The 18,312-nt window shown below is 40.5% G+C and overlaps 1 protein-coding gene across 4 annotated transcripts in view; it reads right to left on the bottom strand.

The window, feature by feature from the left end:
• NFKB1 (nuclear factor kappa B subunit 1) overlaps positions 1-18,312 on the bottom strand; it is a 94,786-nt gene that overhangs the window by 63,094 nt on the left and 13,380 nt on the right. For 2 of the 4 annotated variants that reach the window (XM_074950683.1, XM_074950682.1), the window contains exons 2-4: positions 12,847-12,899; positions 10,233-10,317; positions 525-565 (exon numbers count right to left, since the gene is read on the bottom strand). In XM_074950683.1, coding sequence (XP_074806784.1) covers positions 525-565; positions 10,233-10,317; positions 12,847-12,891 — 171 coding nt within the window. In that variant the 5' untranslated portion in view covers positions 12,892-12,899. Of the gene's footprint in view, positions 1-524; positions 566-10,232; positions 10,318-12,846; positions 13,321-18,312 lie in introns of those variants that run through there. The other 2 variants (XM_074950680.1, XM_074950681.1) reach the window with 2 other exon arrangements.

The following is an 18,312-nucleotide window of genomic DNA, read 5'->3' as shown; positions in this document are numbered from 1 at the left end:
ATTTTTTTGTCCTGTGACACTTCCAGACAGATGACAAGAGATAAGAACAGAACAAAACAGGAAACAACCTTGCTATAAAAGCGTAAAAAACAAAACAGAACCCTGCTAATAATGCACCACAATTCTTATTAGTTCAAAATGCTTTACAATGAGATACTTTATTCAAAAACAATGAGGAGTCCTTGTGGCACCTTAGAGACTAACAAATTTATTTGGGCATAAGCTTTCGTGGGCTATAACCCACTTCATCAGATGCATGGAGTGAAAAATACAGTAAGCAGGGATAAATATACAACACACAAAAAGATTGGAGTTGCCTTACCAAGTGGGCGGTCGGTGCCAACAAGGCCAATTCAATTAGGGTGGATGTGGCCCATTCCCAACAGTTGACAAGAAAAGGTGAATATCAACGGAGGTGAACAACAACATTATTTAGTATCCCTTCATCTTGGATTACAGCTGTACTCAGACAATGTGCTGCCACAGCTACCCAAAAGATTTTCAAAATGCAGTATTCCTCTTACCTGTTTAGGCTGTTCTATGATTTGAAGATATGGTCCATCTGCTAATAAAAAAAAGAAAAATAATAACACACCTCTGATTTACATCAGCATCACATATAAGAAGTCAGAGGGCTAAATTAGATCTCCGAAAAAGACATGGGGTAAAATTCTCAAATATGCCTAAGAACCTGAGTTTTATTTTGAAAAGTGAGTTGGGAGCCGACACCTTATTGACTTTCAATGAGACCGAGGCTTTGTCTACACTGGCACTTTCGTTGTTAAAACTTTTGTCCCTCGGGGTGTGAAAAAACACCCCTCTGAATGACAAAAGTTTTAAGGATGAAAAGCGCCAGCATGGACAGCGCTTCGTCAGAGGGAGCCGAGCTCCCATAGATGAAGCTACCGCCCCTTGTTGAAGGTGGTTTTATTTGTCACCGGGAGAGCTCTCTCCTGGGGAGAAAGAGCAGCTACACAGGGCACCTTACACTGGCACAGCTGCAGCAGCACAGCTGCGCCGTTGGTAGGTGTGCAGTGTAGACATCGCCTTAGGCTTTGAACGGTGGGATTCCCAAAGGGAGCTAAGGCTGAGACTTGCAATGTTTTAGCATCCTGCCAGCAAGTGGAATTCACAATCCTGAGCTAGGCATGCAGGCTGCATACACAATGCCTCGGGGAGAGCGAGGTGCCTAAAAAGAGATTCACAGAAGCCAGCAAGCTGAGCAGGAAGCTGCTTAAGCAGGCTAGTAGGAAATGCCAGAGAGAGGTGGGTGGCCGAAGCCCTGGCCCCTGAAGGAGTTAAGGATCTCAACTCCAGGCCGAAGGGTGGCATTTCCCTGGATTTGGGATTAACAGCTGTGAACCCTTTCCTGGAGTTAGGCAGATATTCTATGTCAAATACTTTTCAAGAAAAACAGAGGCGGCTGCTTGTAAACTTTAGCCTACAGGTTAGAGCACTCACTAGAGATGTGGGAGACCCTGGTTCAATTCCCCCCCTGCCTAATGTGGAGCAGAGATTTAAAACCAGGTCACTCACCCACAAAGTGACTGCCCTAACCACCAGGCTATGGGGCATCCTATGGAGGGGCTTTCTCAGTCTCTCCTGTTGAAGCCATTCTACTTGGTATGAAATAATTAAATATTCATTGCACCAGAGAAAATGAGAGGTTGGCTAACAGGGCACTCCCCTGGGAGGTAGGAGACGCAAGTTCCAGTCTCTGCTCTAATGACTATTTTAGTATTTCATATCTTACCACTTCCTCCTACAGCTGTGTTTTGTGCAGAGCCCGATCCTGTGCACAGCCTCTAAAGCAGCATCTGAGCATGTCCACCAGAACAGGTCCCGTAGGCAAGATAGGCTGGGGAACGCCTAGTTTATGAATCCCACTGGAGTGTGAGTTAGGTGCCCAGCTGCTCGGTGGTGTCAGGGTTTAGGTGGCTGTGCACTTGCCCACCACCAGAAATGTAAGCACCGTGAGGACTTTACCAGTGGAAACATAGGTACCTAGGGACTTTGGGCACCTAGAGGGTTAGATGCAGTTGAGCCAGATTTTTGAGGATCTAAATTTTCAACTTAAGTTTACTAAAGTGGACTTAAGTCCTAATGTTCCCCTTATAAATCCTGTTCTAAGTGCCTAACTCACTCCTGAAAATGGGATTTAGGAGCCTAATTCATGTATACACTTTCAAAAATTTTACTCATGAGCCAGTTTCTGACATCAAGTATTTGGGTCTGCTCCACTAATAATGTCAGACTCCAACTGACTTAAACGGTTCATAATCAGATGCAATGGGCTAAATCCACCCTGTGCACCGGGCCAGTACAAGGGCTATGCACCACTTAAATCCTACTTAAGCCAAGCCCGGTTTGGAGGACCTAAGCGATGCATTGGCTTGTGCTGGTCTTCTGAAGAGAGGTCAATTTGACCCTAATAAGCCTGATCCAAAGCCCATTGAAATCAACAGGAATCTTTCCATTGACTTCAATGGCCTTGGAGCAGGCCCTACGTGAGAAATTCTCCAGGAAGGCATTCATTGTATAGCATCTGAGCGCAGAATTCGGTCTAATCAGGGCTTAAATTGGAAGAAGTTACATGGAGCTAAGGAGTACCCCTTGCCTGCCATCTTGTTCAGATTCTCAGTTATGAAAAGAGAAAGTTCATCTCTTGCCCTTATGGCTGTGAAGATAATTTTAATAATGTGAACCAAGTATTACTGATGCAGAGATGCCTTCAGGAGTTTCCAGAGAGCTTGAAAAAACAGTTCTGAGAGATGTAAACTGCCCCTTCATCTTAACAAGGTGTTAACTCATATGACCAATGGTAACGTTTAAATGTTAATAATGTTATCAATCAGCTGTTTATCAAAGTCTGTAATAAAAGAGAATAATTTCAGGAAGATCTGCACAATCTACAATGAGTTGTATATCATTTTGGTGCCACAAGTGGGTACCATCTTCTTTTTTTTTTTTTTTTCAACAGCCAAGAGAAAGACAAGTCCAAAAAGTCTAACAGAGCCCGTTAGGACACCAGAACCCCACCAAAAGGAGCCAAACCACAGTAACGTAGCAGATCCTATGGGTATTTCCATACCCCACTGAGGAGATGATAAGATCCAGGAGCTCATCAGAACATTCATGACCACATTCTGAACAACTGCACAATCCACCACAAGTGGCACGTTGTTCTGACATCTTCAGTGGGGGAATCTTAGAAGAGTACCATTAATCTTTTTGCAACCTGATGTTCACTGACTGGTTGAAATACTATAGGATTCATGTATTTGTAGTAGTGTGATTGTGGCACTGAGACCACTCAATTTTAGTAAAATAGCTTTTTATTCCTTACATAAAAATATCACACAATCTTCTCAAAATAAAAAAGGGAATCTTGGTAAATACTCTAACTGGCAGATATATTAGGAGCCCTCATTGCTTATCTGTCAAAATCAGTTGACTCAGCAATTGCCTTCATGCCAAAGATATATTACAAAGATCAGCAATGACAATCTTGAATCTAAAGCTCCTTTTACATGCAACTAACTATAAAACAAACTAATATTTAAGTTGGCCAAAGTAACAAATATGAAAATTGGGTTATATTCTTCCTATGCAATTAAACATTTTGCTGGCATTCTAGAACCACAACTGAACATTTTGCTTACTAAAGATTTTAACAGATACAGAGTGATATATCATTTTGCTTATTCTCTTTGTCTGTAACAGTGGGTCCCTTCTGAACTACGTTCTAATAGTAGTAGACAAAAATACCAAGGCAGAACATGACTTTGGACTCCTCACATATTAATACTGAGAGAAAGCTAAAAGAAAAAGCTATTGGAAATGTAGAAAGGTTGGCATAATGGCTTGTTATAGCCTAGTCAGATTACATGAATCATAGTTTTATTTAAACAAAGTAGGCCTGGAGTTGCACCTTCTTACCACCAGTAAAAATTAGATTGTTGAACCGGATTAACTGAAGGGAAAAAAAAAAGCCCTGCAGAAATAAGTCATTCTGATGTAGTACTGTTATGTGTATTTAGAAATGTTATTTAAAAATAAAGAGCAAGCATGTTAATTGACTTTCAAACATTAATGCCCTAGTCATTTTATTTTGAATGCTAGAGAGGATTATATTCTATTCTACACAGGTTCTTAAACCACGCTTCTCATTGTATTGTCTGAACTCCTTCCAGAAATGCATCAAACAACGTGGCTAACATTTGTCCTGTGTAGGTCATTCTTTCTCTCTTGTTCTCTCTTGGGGAGAGAATGTGTGCAGTGGAGTATTTTGTTTAGGAAAGAGTTTCTGAGTTTTGATTATTTTAATATGTAGAAGCTGCTTTGAGAATATAGGCACACACCGAAGAGGTGTGCTGGAGGAGAAGGTGTGGAGACCTGTGATGGTCTTCAGTTCATGTGAGATTTTTTTTTTGATGATTTGGTACCAGCTATCAAGAAAGCTCTGTCTCCTGAACTTTTCATTCTAACAAACAAATAATTTATAAATGTTAATCGGGCACAAAAAAGCACAGCAGCAAATCAAACACTAAACATCTCCATCTTTTTTTTTTTCATTCCTACATTTTCAAAATGCATAATCTATAGTTAGTGTATATTACCCAGAATTCTGTGCTGTTTGGATGAAATTCACCCCTGTGCAGCCAATGCACCACTTAAGTAGTGCTTTAGCCCTTCTCAAAGGGATGAATTTCACTCCCACAGAAGGCCAAGTTCTAACATCACAATTCCTCATGATTTGCCTGACACTCCCGCTGCAAACAGGAGGGCTCTGTATTTGAAATTAACAGCCACCTAACATGGATACATTTTGGGGCAGACTGGCAACATTTTCATTTTGAACCTAGCTATTTACCTAGCTTCCTTTTCCTTCCTCTCGCCTCACTCAGTTCAGACTAACTTCTGTCCTGCTACCTGCCCTCCTGCCTGAGTCATAGGCCTACTTCCCTCATCTCCTTCAACTGCTGTGTTTCTTCACTCTCCTTCCTTCCTCTCACTCTTGAGTCACAGACCTCATGTTTCTTGCCACCTCTCACTGCTACACTCCTCCTTTTTCTATCAGAGCCTGATCCTGCACACACTTTCTGGAGGAGTACCATCTTCAGGATAGGGCCACTTCCTTAATCCCTCCCACCACACAAATGCCAAGGAGAATGGGGTTTGTGAGATTGGAGGGTTTCACTCAGGCACTACCCAGGCAAGGCTGGCAGAGTTGCAGGACCGGTGGATTTTCCTAGCCAACAGCCTGACTAGTTAATGTCTGAAACAATTAATTTTAGCCCCTGAGATAGCCCTGACTTCTGGATGGTGATCAGGCTGCTGTATTGCACCCAACCTTTGGATCCCACGTGCTGCTAAGTTCCTTGGGTCTGGGCAGTGACTGATCACTGTCTCCAGTTCTGGGTCACTCATGTGCACTCCCAGGTGAGCACCTCCTGTCTGATGCCCCACTGGCAGTGGGGCCCCACCAACCAGCAGCCTAAACCCTGGAATCAGTGCCTCAGCCTTCCAGATTGCCCCTGTAGCTTATAAATGCTCTCCCCAGAGGTCTAACCTTGTGGGCACTCTGGTTTATAGTTTGTCTCTTCAGGAACCACATGACAGTTAAAGCCAAGGAACTTCTTAAACACACACACACACACACACACACACTTTACTCATAGAGAGCACAAGAGATATAGATCTAGGTAAGACAACAAAACCTCCATGCAATCCCTCTCCCCCACAGAGTCTTCCTCACTCCTGAGACTCTTTTGAGGTTTGGCTATTCTGCTGGAAGAAGACAAGTTTGTCCTGCCCCTCTCCTCCAGAGTGTCTTCTCTTTCTGGTGGTGATATGGGTTCCTTGCTTCGAGAACATGTCTCTTTTTACAATCAGTCTATCACCCCTTTCTCCTTCTGGCCTTCTCCTGGGGATTTTCCATTCTTCAGCACACACATACACGCCCCATGGCTGCTCGGCACAGAGCAGGGTTCAGTGGGGAAGAGTCATTAGTAAGATAATAGTCCTTGGCAGCTGCCGGGTGTGGTTATTCAGTTGTTAATGGCCCCGCTTCAGATCTGCAGGCATGGTCTGTCTTTTGCCATACAATGGAAGGTTTAATCCGCACTGAAGACTACAGTCTTAAACAGAGGTCATAAAATGGCATCTTTCCCTACGCTGATGCAGACGCATTCCCCAAACTGTTACACTGCTGCACCTGATTTTTCCCTATATGTTGGGGGAAAGGTTGCGCATGGTTGTGCAGTGAGGAGGAGGCAGCAGGGAACCAGCCGCAATTGCAGCCCATGCACTCTGTGTGTAACTTGCCAAAAAAGGGGCCAAGGAGTGAACCGAGCAACAGCTCTGCCGCTCCACCCCACACTAGACTCGAGTGGCTTGTCACATTGGGTGAGTAAATTATTCTTCTTTCAGGGGTGTCGTAGCCTGTGCTCCCTCGACTCTCTAAACAACAAGGATTTGCTGGAGACCCTGTCTCCAAGGCAGAATGCATCCCAACGCTTCCCATGGAGCAGTGCAGTGTATTATTCATACAGGCCATACCCTACCATACATCACAATGAAGCTGGAGGGACAGCAGTACATCACTGCATTATATTTACACACATAGGCATGACTACTTGTCAGAAAGTCCCTAAACGCCCTAGTTGTTTATTACTTGTTTATATGACACTCACATGGCACTATAACCCATAGTTATACATTAAACCTGCTCCTTGTCAAATCAGTAACTCAGCCATTGTCCATGATTGCCTGAAAGATTTAAGTGCTGGGGCTGCATCAGTGGCAGATATTAGCCGCCTTGGCTCTCCAACTTCTTTATTCGGCAGACCACTTTGTGAGAGATAAGTTCTCTCTTGGACACCTCCCACCTCAGTTCTCCCTACTTGGTTGTCAAAGTGCTTCATTTTGAAGACTACCAAGGAAGCTCCTCAGGCCGGTTTGAGGATCGCTTTCTTAGACGGACACACGCACAAACAAACAAAAATAGGGTGGGATTTCCAAAAGCACTCTGTGTTGGCTTATCTCTGCTCTGACTGAAGTAAATTGTAAAACCCCTACAGATTTCAATCAGAGCTGAATTAAACCAAGGATGAGCACTTTTGAAAATCCCACTACAAAACTGCAAGTAATCTCAACTGAGTATGGAAGAGCATTAGTTTCTGTTTTCAGTGGTTAAAATACAATCCCCATCTCACAATACCACATTAAAATGTGGCTAAATGGCAGACTTACAGCAGTGACAACAGCACAATTCAAAGAACAGTAGGAAATTAATGTCCCATGATTTGTTATGGTGACATTACTCAAGAAGTTGAGTGACTCAGTGGAAGCTGCGGGTGAGCAGCATTTCTGAAACTCAGTTGAAATGTTTGCTTGCGATAAATACCCAATCAGTCCCCTGCCATAAGCATAGCAAACTTGTCAATAATCTTGCAGTAACAGACAGCACAAAGAAAAGAACTGCAAGAGGAGGATGCAGTCACCAAATAAACTGCTCGCAGTTAGAGGATGAGTTGTAGTTTTAACATGTGTTAGCTGTCTAGATGAGGGGTTCTCACAACAAAATTTTTGGTGGCCTCAGAGTGTGGCCACCAACTCTTGCTGGTGGCCACTCTGATAATTAATTTTAGGAAAAACAAATAAATAGGCACATATACATGTCCAAATCATTGTAATTTATTTATGTAGGGTTTTGGGCTTTTTTTTTTTTTTTTTTTGCAGACTCAATAATAAAAATAATGCCCAGTTGTCTCTCTTCTTTACTGGACCTAAACAGAATAGAAACACAAGGTGCTTTGCGTGTTTTGCTGGTTTTGGTTGATTTTTTTTTAAAAGACGTGCTAGCTAGTAAATCTGCTACAGTGAAAAGTGATATTTGTATATTTGTTAAAATCACTTTTCACAGCAGATTTACTCAGCCCAGGCAAGCTGGGGGACAAATTAAGCCCTAGATGGGGAGGGAGGCGGGGAGGGCCAGGGGCGATGCGGGTTGGGGGGGTGGTGAGCCTGGGGCTAGAACCTGAAGCCCTGCGACTGGGGAACAGAGCCTGCTGCCACCCAGCCAGAGCCTGTCACCCACCACCCCAGGGCCGAAGCCTGAGCCCTACAGCCCCCAGGAGTGTAGGGACCCACACTGGTCGCCTGCTCCTACAGTGTTAGTGGCTCCAGAAGGGAGCAAGAACCAGCCCCCTGCTGGTGGCCCTGGGGAGGGGCAGCTGCTTTGCCTTCCCGCCCCAATCACCACCGAAGAGGCTGTGGCCACAAGAAAAGCCCATGGTGGCTGCATGTGGCCAAATTTGAGAAACGCTGGTCTAGATGGTTTTTAAAACATCCTTTTCTAGTGTAAACAGGGCCCAGATATCTGAAAATCATTTTTCTGATCCTGAAATAGTTGTGTTAACTCATCTGTATGGAGAGAGGTTGGCTGCTCCAGCAGTGAAGATTATCAGGTAAACTAAAAAGCTACATGCGGTGAGAAGCATATCACGGCAGAAGGACCCAGAGGTATGTGTAACACTGATCATACCAGAGTTAGGACCTGCTACTTAAAACTGTTTCAAACTAGAGACCACAGAGACTTGGGGAAATTCAGGGGGAGGCTATGTTCTGTAGCAAGCCTCTGTGCTTTGCAATTAAATCCTAGTGGCAAATTCCATTCTGTGTTAATAAAACATTTTTGCTATACCAACTGATGGCAAAATCCATTTATTGAATGCTAGTGAGTTAAGAGATTTGCTGCTCAGAGAAATAATTTCTCTTGAAACAATATCACTGGCACTGTAAGCAATTCCTGACCCTAATGTATTTATACTCATTCTAGGAAAAAGTAGAGTGATTTACAATAGGACATGCTAAACGAACAACAAATTGTTAACCTCTACGGCATTCTCAAAAATATGTATATATTATTCTTTTGGGGTGAAATTTACCCCTGTGCAGAGAAGCATCACTTAAGCCCTTAAACTTGAGTTTAAATGGGATTTACACAGCCCTCTGCACAAGGATTTTACTTTTATGCCCTTTATTGCTGTCAAATTTGCAAATGCATACAACAAACTGCACTTTTGTTTTCTGTGATACAAGGCAACCTGTGATGCCAAAAGTACCAGATATATCCTGACAGATTGTGGATTTAAACGGATCATCAACAGAACATGATGACAGCATGTAAGCTGCAGTGGAGAATCGGCAGCAAAGACATTAACAATAGGTCAGAGAAAAATTCTAACAACATTATTTATAAATAAGGACTCAGAGTTCTTTTCTTCTCCAAATCTGTTAATCCAATAGACTAGACAGGGGAGGCTCAGGACTCCTACTTTCAAATTAAAAGTAATATTGATAAATGACATTTCAAAAAACCTCCAAGAACAAATTCCAGGTAATATTAATCAATATATGTTTATTCTTCTGATCTCTGCCAAGACATTTCAACACCCCTAAATCAGTCCCACACTGAGGATAATTGATCCACATACTGACTCAAAATACTCTTTTTTTTTTTTTTTTTTGCAGAGATTGGGAGGGGAGGGGGAATGCCAGAATTTAGCTCTGCATTTTCATCTTTGTGTTAACATTCAGGAAACTGTTAAGTGCTTTTAATATCAACCTGACACTTTATAGGAAATACAGAAGTCACTGAGAAGGAAAACAGATTCAAAATGATACAGGAAGCTGAATATATTCTAGGTTTCACTAGTGAGAAACATATCCCCTTAAAAACAACGGCAAGAAGTGAAACACAGCACAAGATAGCATGCAAAAAAATGTATCTGTTACACTATGCAGGAAATACAACAACTGGAGGAATCTAAAAATGCTATTGTCCCTTTAAAAATTCAACACATCATTTATTGATGTTTGGTCAATCAGAACATTTAACTGGCTAAAACATTTAGTTTCTATATTTAGGCATAGAAGTATCCTTGGTAGTAGAACAGTCACAGATTCTTCTCACAGGTGAAGTGAGGTTGGGGAGATTCTTAAAGGTGTTTTAAAATCTGGCATTTTAACAACAATATGAGGAAGTAAGGTTAAAAACTTCAAGGTGTTTTCTAATAGAACATAATAAATATAAACAAACAGTTCTCTTTGAAAGATCTCTCTCTCTCTCACACACACACACACACACACACACACACACACACACACACAATTCGAAGAAACACTAGGAAGACAAATCACCATGACCAAATAGCAGTGGCTCTTACCTGTTCGTAGTGGTAAATCTGAGGTAATGAAACCTGTATTATTAAATAATGCATTCACTCCCATGAACTGATCCATTGCAAACATCTGTATTGAACAGAGTTAATCATTATTAATACACAAAAATACTTTTACACATACAGTATCTTTCAACGAAGGATTTCAAAGCACTTTGCAAATATTAATTAGGACTCCCAATATACCTCGGAGATAGGTACACATTCTTATTCATGTTTCACAGGTGGGATAAATCAAAGCTCAAAGAGTTTAAAGACTTGTCCACACTAACACTCCTTGATGATTCTTGTAATGGTGCAACTCCACCAGTGCTAGCTCCTGTGGACCTGGTAGTGCAGACAGGGCTCAGCATTTTGACCAGTGTAACCTGTAGCTCTGTAGCAAGCATGGAAAGGTGTTGCTGAGCAGTGCAAACTGGCAGTGTGCATGTACCACAGGCCAAATATACAAAAGCACTTCGAAGCTGAACTCTTGAAAATGTGGCCCCAATAGTGGCCACTGAGCACTTGAAAATCTAGCCCCAGATGACTTGCCCAAGGTCATACTCAGAGTCAATGACAGAGCTAAAAAGTTCCAACTCCCAACCCCCTTATCTAACCATCATCTAGCCACCATCTTCATTTAAAACATACTCAAAAGGGACACACCATGTTAAAATGACAGTACCAAACGAGCAGCTTCTGTGGGCTCAACTTAAAAAGTTCTCATTGAATACTAAAAAAAAATAGAAAAGCCTTTTTGATCTACTGTAAGTAGCACCACATCTCAATTCATCACTTTTCAAATTGGACGATAAGCACAAAACAAAAAAACAAATTTGCTTCAGAAGGTATTTAATACGACAGAAGAGAGAATCTTCCTGGACTGGATGATGTGGTACTTGTTATTGGTCTAGCAATTAACACAGAAGCAGCAAGTCTTACTCTATTTTCATCACAATTAATCCACTAGTTTGGAGCAAATTGCTGGTTGACTCTGCCAGTACAGGACCACAGGGACACCTCACTGGCGGTGAATACACAGATCTCCCTTCAAAAGTCTACTGACTGCATCATGGTTCCAGGCTGCTCCCTCTGTACCCATAGGGGCAGCTTGCTGTGCAAACTCTGCTCTGAGCTCTAAGGACAGGGTTTGGGAATTTTCAACGGTCCTTCCCTGCTTTTCTTCTCTCCTTCCTCTCTCTGCTCTCCCCCGCAGCAGTGTCCAGACCCACTGACCTCAGCAGGGGAAAACACTGGAGTCAACTGCATTGTAATCACAAGCCAGTGACTGTTTCCTCGTCCTTCTCAGCTGTGGTCAACAAGGAGTAGGGAGGGCCCTTCCCATGATAAGTAGGTGAAGGCTTTCACTGTCTTCTTAAAGGAAGGTGACTGCCCGTCAATGAAGACAGGGGACTTCAGTCACACTGGTTTCTCCAGGGGGTGCATTTATGTACACAAATCAGCTCCCTGATTTTAGAATTAAACTCAATAGGTTTCATGAACTATGAGATCTCTTCTCTCCTTCCTATATGTACGTATATTCCTCACTGTCACTCATGCTGGGTTACATGAGTATTTCAAGGGGAAAATAGACCTGAATAGTGAAACCCCGGCCCACTGAACTCATTGAGTTTACTTTAATTGGACCAGGATTTCAGGTTTCTTTTTTTATGTACTCTAAGAAAAGTTTGTCCTACTCTCAGTGGTACCAACCCTAGTGATTTTATTGCAAGTTTCACCATATTTGGTGTTATTCTTAAATCTCTGGAATCAGGTGAATAGGTGAGACTCTGAGCTTTTATTTTAAAAAAGTATGTTTCTAGATCTCATGGCTCGGGAAAAAAGCACAAAAATGTAACCCATGCACCCTGATAGTTCCAAAACCAGAAGGCAAATAAAAACATCAAATGTAATTTTTTAATCTCATTATTTTTAAATCAATCTCCTGAGTTTTGAAAGTTTGGGACTGGCAATACTGTATTCTTGCCCTGGGCAAAGCCAGATCCAAATGTCAAACGTAATCCACTTAGCATGTATTTACATACATTAAGCCTTAGGAGATTAACGTATTTTTTAATTGGAACCTTTGAATCAAGCACAGTTTTCATCACTTGAATTAATTATATGCAAAGTGACCTAAAGTCATTTTGGATCAGTGAACAGTTTGGGAGTTCTGGAGTCCCACCAAAATGGCTGTGAATGAAGGAACACTGAGGTCAATATCATATCAACAAACCTCAGATAATTACACAACAGAGCATTTTTATATATTATTTTAACTTCAGTCATGGCCATCATTGAATTCATTTCAGTGTAAGTTTGGATCGGGCAGCTAGGAAATAAAAACAAATTTAGGAAATTCTACTAAAGCCACACTTACACGGTTCAGGCAATGTCAAAGGGTAGGCCCTACAGTGGGAGAAATTTACATTTTACTGATAAGGGCTTCTTACTGAGACAGGTTTATTCTGATATTTTTCTCGTTGATGATGTCAGACTACAGAAAGTTTAGATACTATGGGAATTGGCACCTGACAAATAGCTAAGATAGCCAGACAGCATAAACTCATATGCTTTTGACACATTGAGAGCATATAAACTGTGTGTTAATACTTACTTGATGATCAGATACTCCCATGATATATGCATCTTCTTCTGCCATTTTAAGAGCTGAAACGATGAAAGCACAAAGAGGATGATTGTTCACTGACCACCGCATTTTTTTCAGTATGCAATAATAATAATACCTGGATCAAAATAACATTAGTCTGCTTTCAAATGAAAAGTCACATGCATTCACTGTTAAAGCTCTGACAACCCATCTCTGAACTATCCAACTGCAATAGCAACATCACCCACTGCCCAGATACCCTTAAAATTGCTCAGCACCTCCAAAGGGTGGGACTCAGAACAAAGACTGGGGTTTCCTGCTTTCAACTCCCATTGAATTGAAAATCCCGGACAAAGTATTAGGGTCAAAATTCATCTCCCCTTGTAATGTCATTAAAACCAGGAATAATTTTTTTTTTTTTTTTTTTACTGAGGGTGGATAAAAATCAATTTTTTTAATTTAAATTGAATTTTTTGAAAAAAATCAGATTTTTTGATTGAGGTATTTAAATTATAAGTTTTTCTTTTTAAAAATAGACCTGTTTAAAATGAAATCTGAATTTAATATAAAATATGTTTAGACCCAAATTTATTATACTCTCTTAAAATATTAAAATGAAAAATAAATATGCTCTATTGTGTCTTTAATTAAATTCCAGTTATCATCATAATGCAACTTGATGCAAATCATGAGCAAAAAGTTAATTATCTAGTAAATAAGCAATAGCATTCACCATTTTCCAACATACTAAATATGTACAATTAATACGAATCTGAAAATATTAAGCTACATAATTGCTTAAATAAATGTATGCAGATATCGTGTACCCTCCTACATAGCAAAAAGATTAATGTAAAGGTTCTATTTAGTTGTGAATAGCCCTGCACAGTATAAATGAGGACCAAAGAAGGTACAGTACAAATTTTCAAAAGTGTTGACTAACTTTGGATGCTTTTGATTCTGGATGCCCAATGTGAGACATCTGTGGCCTAACTAACACTTCTGCTGAGTACCCACAACTGCAAGTGTAGCCAATAAGAGCTGCAGGTGCTCAGCACCTCTAACAACTAACTTTCCAGATGTCTTAATGTGAGCGCTCCCAAAGAGAGGCACCCAAAATTGGTGGACACTTCGGAAATTTGGGCCTAAGTGATATTCCCAGGGCCATAGAGCAAGTCACTAGGAAATGAGCTAGGAAATGAATCTCGGAATCTTGGCTCCTAGTTCTCTAGTCTAATTGTGACAAAAGACTGCTTTTTTTATTTTAACTTTGTTAAATGTAGTTAAATTTCCTTTATAATGTTAAAATATTAAAAAAAAACTTCTCAGGGAAATGAGTGAGTAGACAGTATAATGTAGCTAATGAAATGTATTAACTCTAAAAGAGTCATTTGACTGTAACATGCAAACATATGTTGTAAATAAAGGACAATAACCTTACAAAGATAGACAGGAGTCAATGGCTCTCACCTTTCATCACAAATATTATTAACAATATTTTCCAGTGAGCTAAAAACCAATTATGAAAATCTACTGTCATGCAAAAATGTGGGAAATGATTAAGAATCTGTAAGGAAAACTGAGTCACCGAGTGACCTTTACATCACTAGAGAGGCAGGCATTGAAAAGAAAAACTGGAACATTCACATACTTTCTTTGGGCAGAAAGTAAACCTGGTGTGTTGACAGGGTCCAAAGGAGATGTGGCTCAGCCTTCCAGCACCATTGTAAAAGGGAGAGAAAACCAAAACGGGAAAAACAGAAACCTTCTTTGAGAAAACAGGAGTTCATGAAGGTAAAACTACATCTTAGCACAGCAAGTACAAACTTGCTTTTCCCCTAACTTAAACATTGGAGAGATTTTTTTAAAGTGGGAGTGTACCTAATGTCTAGTTGCAGTATTGGACATACATCAAATAACTGGAAATGGAATTCAGCCAAAGATGAACAGTGGATACAATAATAAATTGTATTTGATCAATTATTACAGCAAGATGTTAGTAATCAAAGCACCGTTTGTCAACTATATAACCGTACAAAACTCAGAAAGATAAGCCTTGTCTTTTCTATTACGTTTTATAATTTGCTATTGACATTATAACCCTTTATGAAGAAAGCCTGGCAGACAGAGCATCTGTAGCCTCTCTGTATGCAACATCCTTTTGTGTAATAGACTTTATTTATTTATACCATTAATCATTCCAACAAATGTGTTCAAAATTAGTACAGCTACTTCAAACAATGAGGCATTCTAAGTAGGCTTTGTTTTGTTTTTTACAGTTCTGGATTATAGAGGAATATAACCCTGCTGACTAAATACTTACTAAAAACAAATATTTAGTTTGCCATGTAATGACTTCCTATTTAGATACAAAGTAGTGGAAAGTGGAAACTGGAAGAGCACAAAAGGCCAAATATTCAGGAAGCCACCAGAAATGCATCTGCACAATTACTTATTTCCCAAAGTGGGTAACCGTACATACAAATCCCAGATTCCACTCACAGAAGTGAAATGAAAATTGTTTCTGAAAGTCTAAAACCATTTTCCCCCATTTGGCCGAAGAATACTTAACTCAATCAAATTATGATTCCATGAGTCTTCTAAGCAAAGTGATGATCAAAATGTCCTTCAAGGCCAAGCAAAATAGAAATGATGTTGATAGGAAGAAGGAAACACTTTGAGGGGATGGCTAGAATGTGAACCTCTCTCTCTATCGATGGTGTTTGCTTGCCAATTGTCAAGGTAGTGTGTAGTCTCTGGGTCCTGTTGGATTCATCACTACTCCTAAACATGTACATAGAAACAGTGGAAAGACATGTAATGCCTCCTTCCAAGTCTGGTTAACTAGGCAATTGAGCTCATTGCCGCTGGAGGATGATCGAGCTATGATGCACAAGCTCCATGCATTTATCACCTACAGATTTGATTCCACCATCATTCGCTACCTGGGGCTGACAAAGGCCACACATAAGCTCCAGCTGGTTCAACACACAGCAGCTTGTCTCTGTCACCAACAGAAGTTGGCCCAGTAAAAGAAATTATCTCACTCACCTGTTCTCACAAGAGAACTTCATGTGGGAAATGTGGTTATTTCATATTCCTTTTTCTGATTCATGGTAATATGTATTTCATGTAGAATCCATATTTAGAACTTTTATCAGTCATGACTCATAAACAAAAGCAGGGGCAATATAGTGTATTTTCCAAATAGCTACCATTTATTGTACTTTGCTATTAAAAATTAAAAGATGTCCTGAAATGATGCAATGGATAGCTTTATCATTAGAACTAATGAGTAGCTATTTGGATCCTGACATGATGCCAGGAAGACAAGTAATTTAAAAAAAATACAGATTTTGCTTAACAAGAACAAACTGCACATGGACTACACTGTGGCTATATATACACAGATGCCATGCTCATAAGGAGGCATCATACAGAAGTTCTTTGGCACCAACTACACAGGTGCCTCTCACTCAAGCTCTTTTGTACTCAGTAGCAGTAAAAGGCAACATGATCTCTCTCTCACACATACAGGCAGTATGGTACATACACATGCTGACTTGGGCATGCAAACATTCTGCTTTATGTATGTAAGTAGACTGGGTGCTTTTTCAGGGACTAGCTAAAAATTCACCCCCAAGAAGTCTAAAACAATCCCCTCCAAAAGACTAATAGACTCTCAGTTTCAAACTAAAAGCATTTCATCCATCTTCAAAGCAAAGTAATGTTGAAAATGCCCTTAGAACATTTCCCCAGTATACAAGATTTTTGTTCTCTAAATAAATTCTAACCCATCTCTTAGGTTTTCTATATATTCAGGAAATTGGAGCAAAGCCAATAACATCACCAAAAATAGGAGACTTTGAGAATAACTCCTCCCCAATGAATTTTTACACTGCCCTCCTCACTGTAGTATCTGAGCACCTTCCACATGTATATTAAATGATGTGACTAACATCTGTCATGTGTGATTCATTCACTCTCTCAACTTCTCCCTAGAAAGAAAACTATATGTGTAATATAGTGTTTTTGTTTAGGGAATTTGTCTGTAAATGTATATGCTGCTATGTTTTTATATTAGAGAAGCCTGGTCAGAGAACCGTGCCTTGCACTCGGTGTGGAAGATGGTGAAATTTGTAATGGTCCTCACTTCCTGTGGGACAGTTTCACAGTTTGGGACTGGCCCCTAAGAAAGCTCTGTCTCCTGCACAGACAAGCCTTAACTTTTGTGGTAGAAAATTCCAATATGCTTGAGGGGGAGAGTTGTCAACCACAGTCCTCATCCTGGAACCTCAGATGATCTTTTGTGTATCCTGAGCCCAGGCCACTGAGTGCCTTTAGGATAAGGACTGAGACCTTAAACTTGACTCAATATTCTGTGGGAAGCCAGTGTAGAGAGCAGATGAATGAATTGGTTTGATGTGAAAGAGAGGTGTCTAGTGAAAGAGAAAGACGGCACAATTTAAACTCTTTCAATTTGGGGAAAATCATTTCTGGGCTATTCCCACATAGGGGACTGGAGTTCTGAACTCATGGAATTTTCCTCTGACTGCTCCCTGGGAGGATGGAGGAACAGCATTTACTCCCTTAGAGCATGGGCTGGAGGCCCCTGATCAGCTGAGACCCATGCTGAATTTCTGTGTCTCTACTTTACATCCTTGTCCCCACAGCAGGTTGGCTACTGTAAGATTTCATAGAAGCAGAGGGGAAAATGTTGCCCTTTAGTGTTATTTTTAGATGTAGGAAAAGGTGACTGGGGAAGAGGAAAGGGTTAGACACTTTCAGGGAAGTTCACAGGGAAAAGTCATTTACGGCTTTGTTGGTATTAAATAATAAAGTAACAAATATCTGTTTCTACAATGTACACTGAAGCTAACAGGATTGCATGGCTCTAACTGAGGGAAGAGTATGGAATATAATGTCAACTATTACTTGGTGTTAAGGCTTGGAACTAATGCTTGAGTACGAGCCAATAAGAATAACCAAAACCTGAGGAATGCTGCTGTAGCTCGTTCAGTATATTTTAGATATCTCTCTATATTTGATGACTATATGTGACAAAATGTAGCCTTTTAAAAAACAAAACAAGACATGCCTTTCCAGACAATGCCAGCAAGCGCTTTTACTATTTTCCCAGCTACTGTTGCTGTCTCATTATTAGGTTTGGATTTTAAAAGGTGAGCAAAGACACTTCTATCCTCTACATTAGTAGCCATACTGGCATACACAATAGAAACTGACCAGGATTGGATTTTTAAAAAATATTCACCCTTTTGAGAACAAGCAGAACCTGATATTGACTTCTTAGTCTGGGAGGAACCAGACTTGATGATGATGCAGATGCTGGTTTACCAGTCATTTCAGCAAACATTTACAAAGGTCTTCTCAAGCAGCTACTGGGGCTTTTCAAAATTCCCTTCCCCCAAAAAAAATTTTTTTAACTTCATGTTTACCTATTAGCTTTGGTCG

The sequence above is a fragment of the Natator depressus genome, chromosome 4 (assembly GCF_965152275.1).
Source record: "Natator depressus isolate rNatDep1 chromosome 4, rNatDep2.hap1, whole genome shotgun sequence".
Taxonomy (NCBI): Eukaryota; Metazoa; Chordata; order Testudines; family Cheloniidae; genus Natator; species Natator depressus.
Note: the sequence above shows the minus strand (reverse complement) of the source record. Positions and strands in the feature narration are given on the sequence as shown.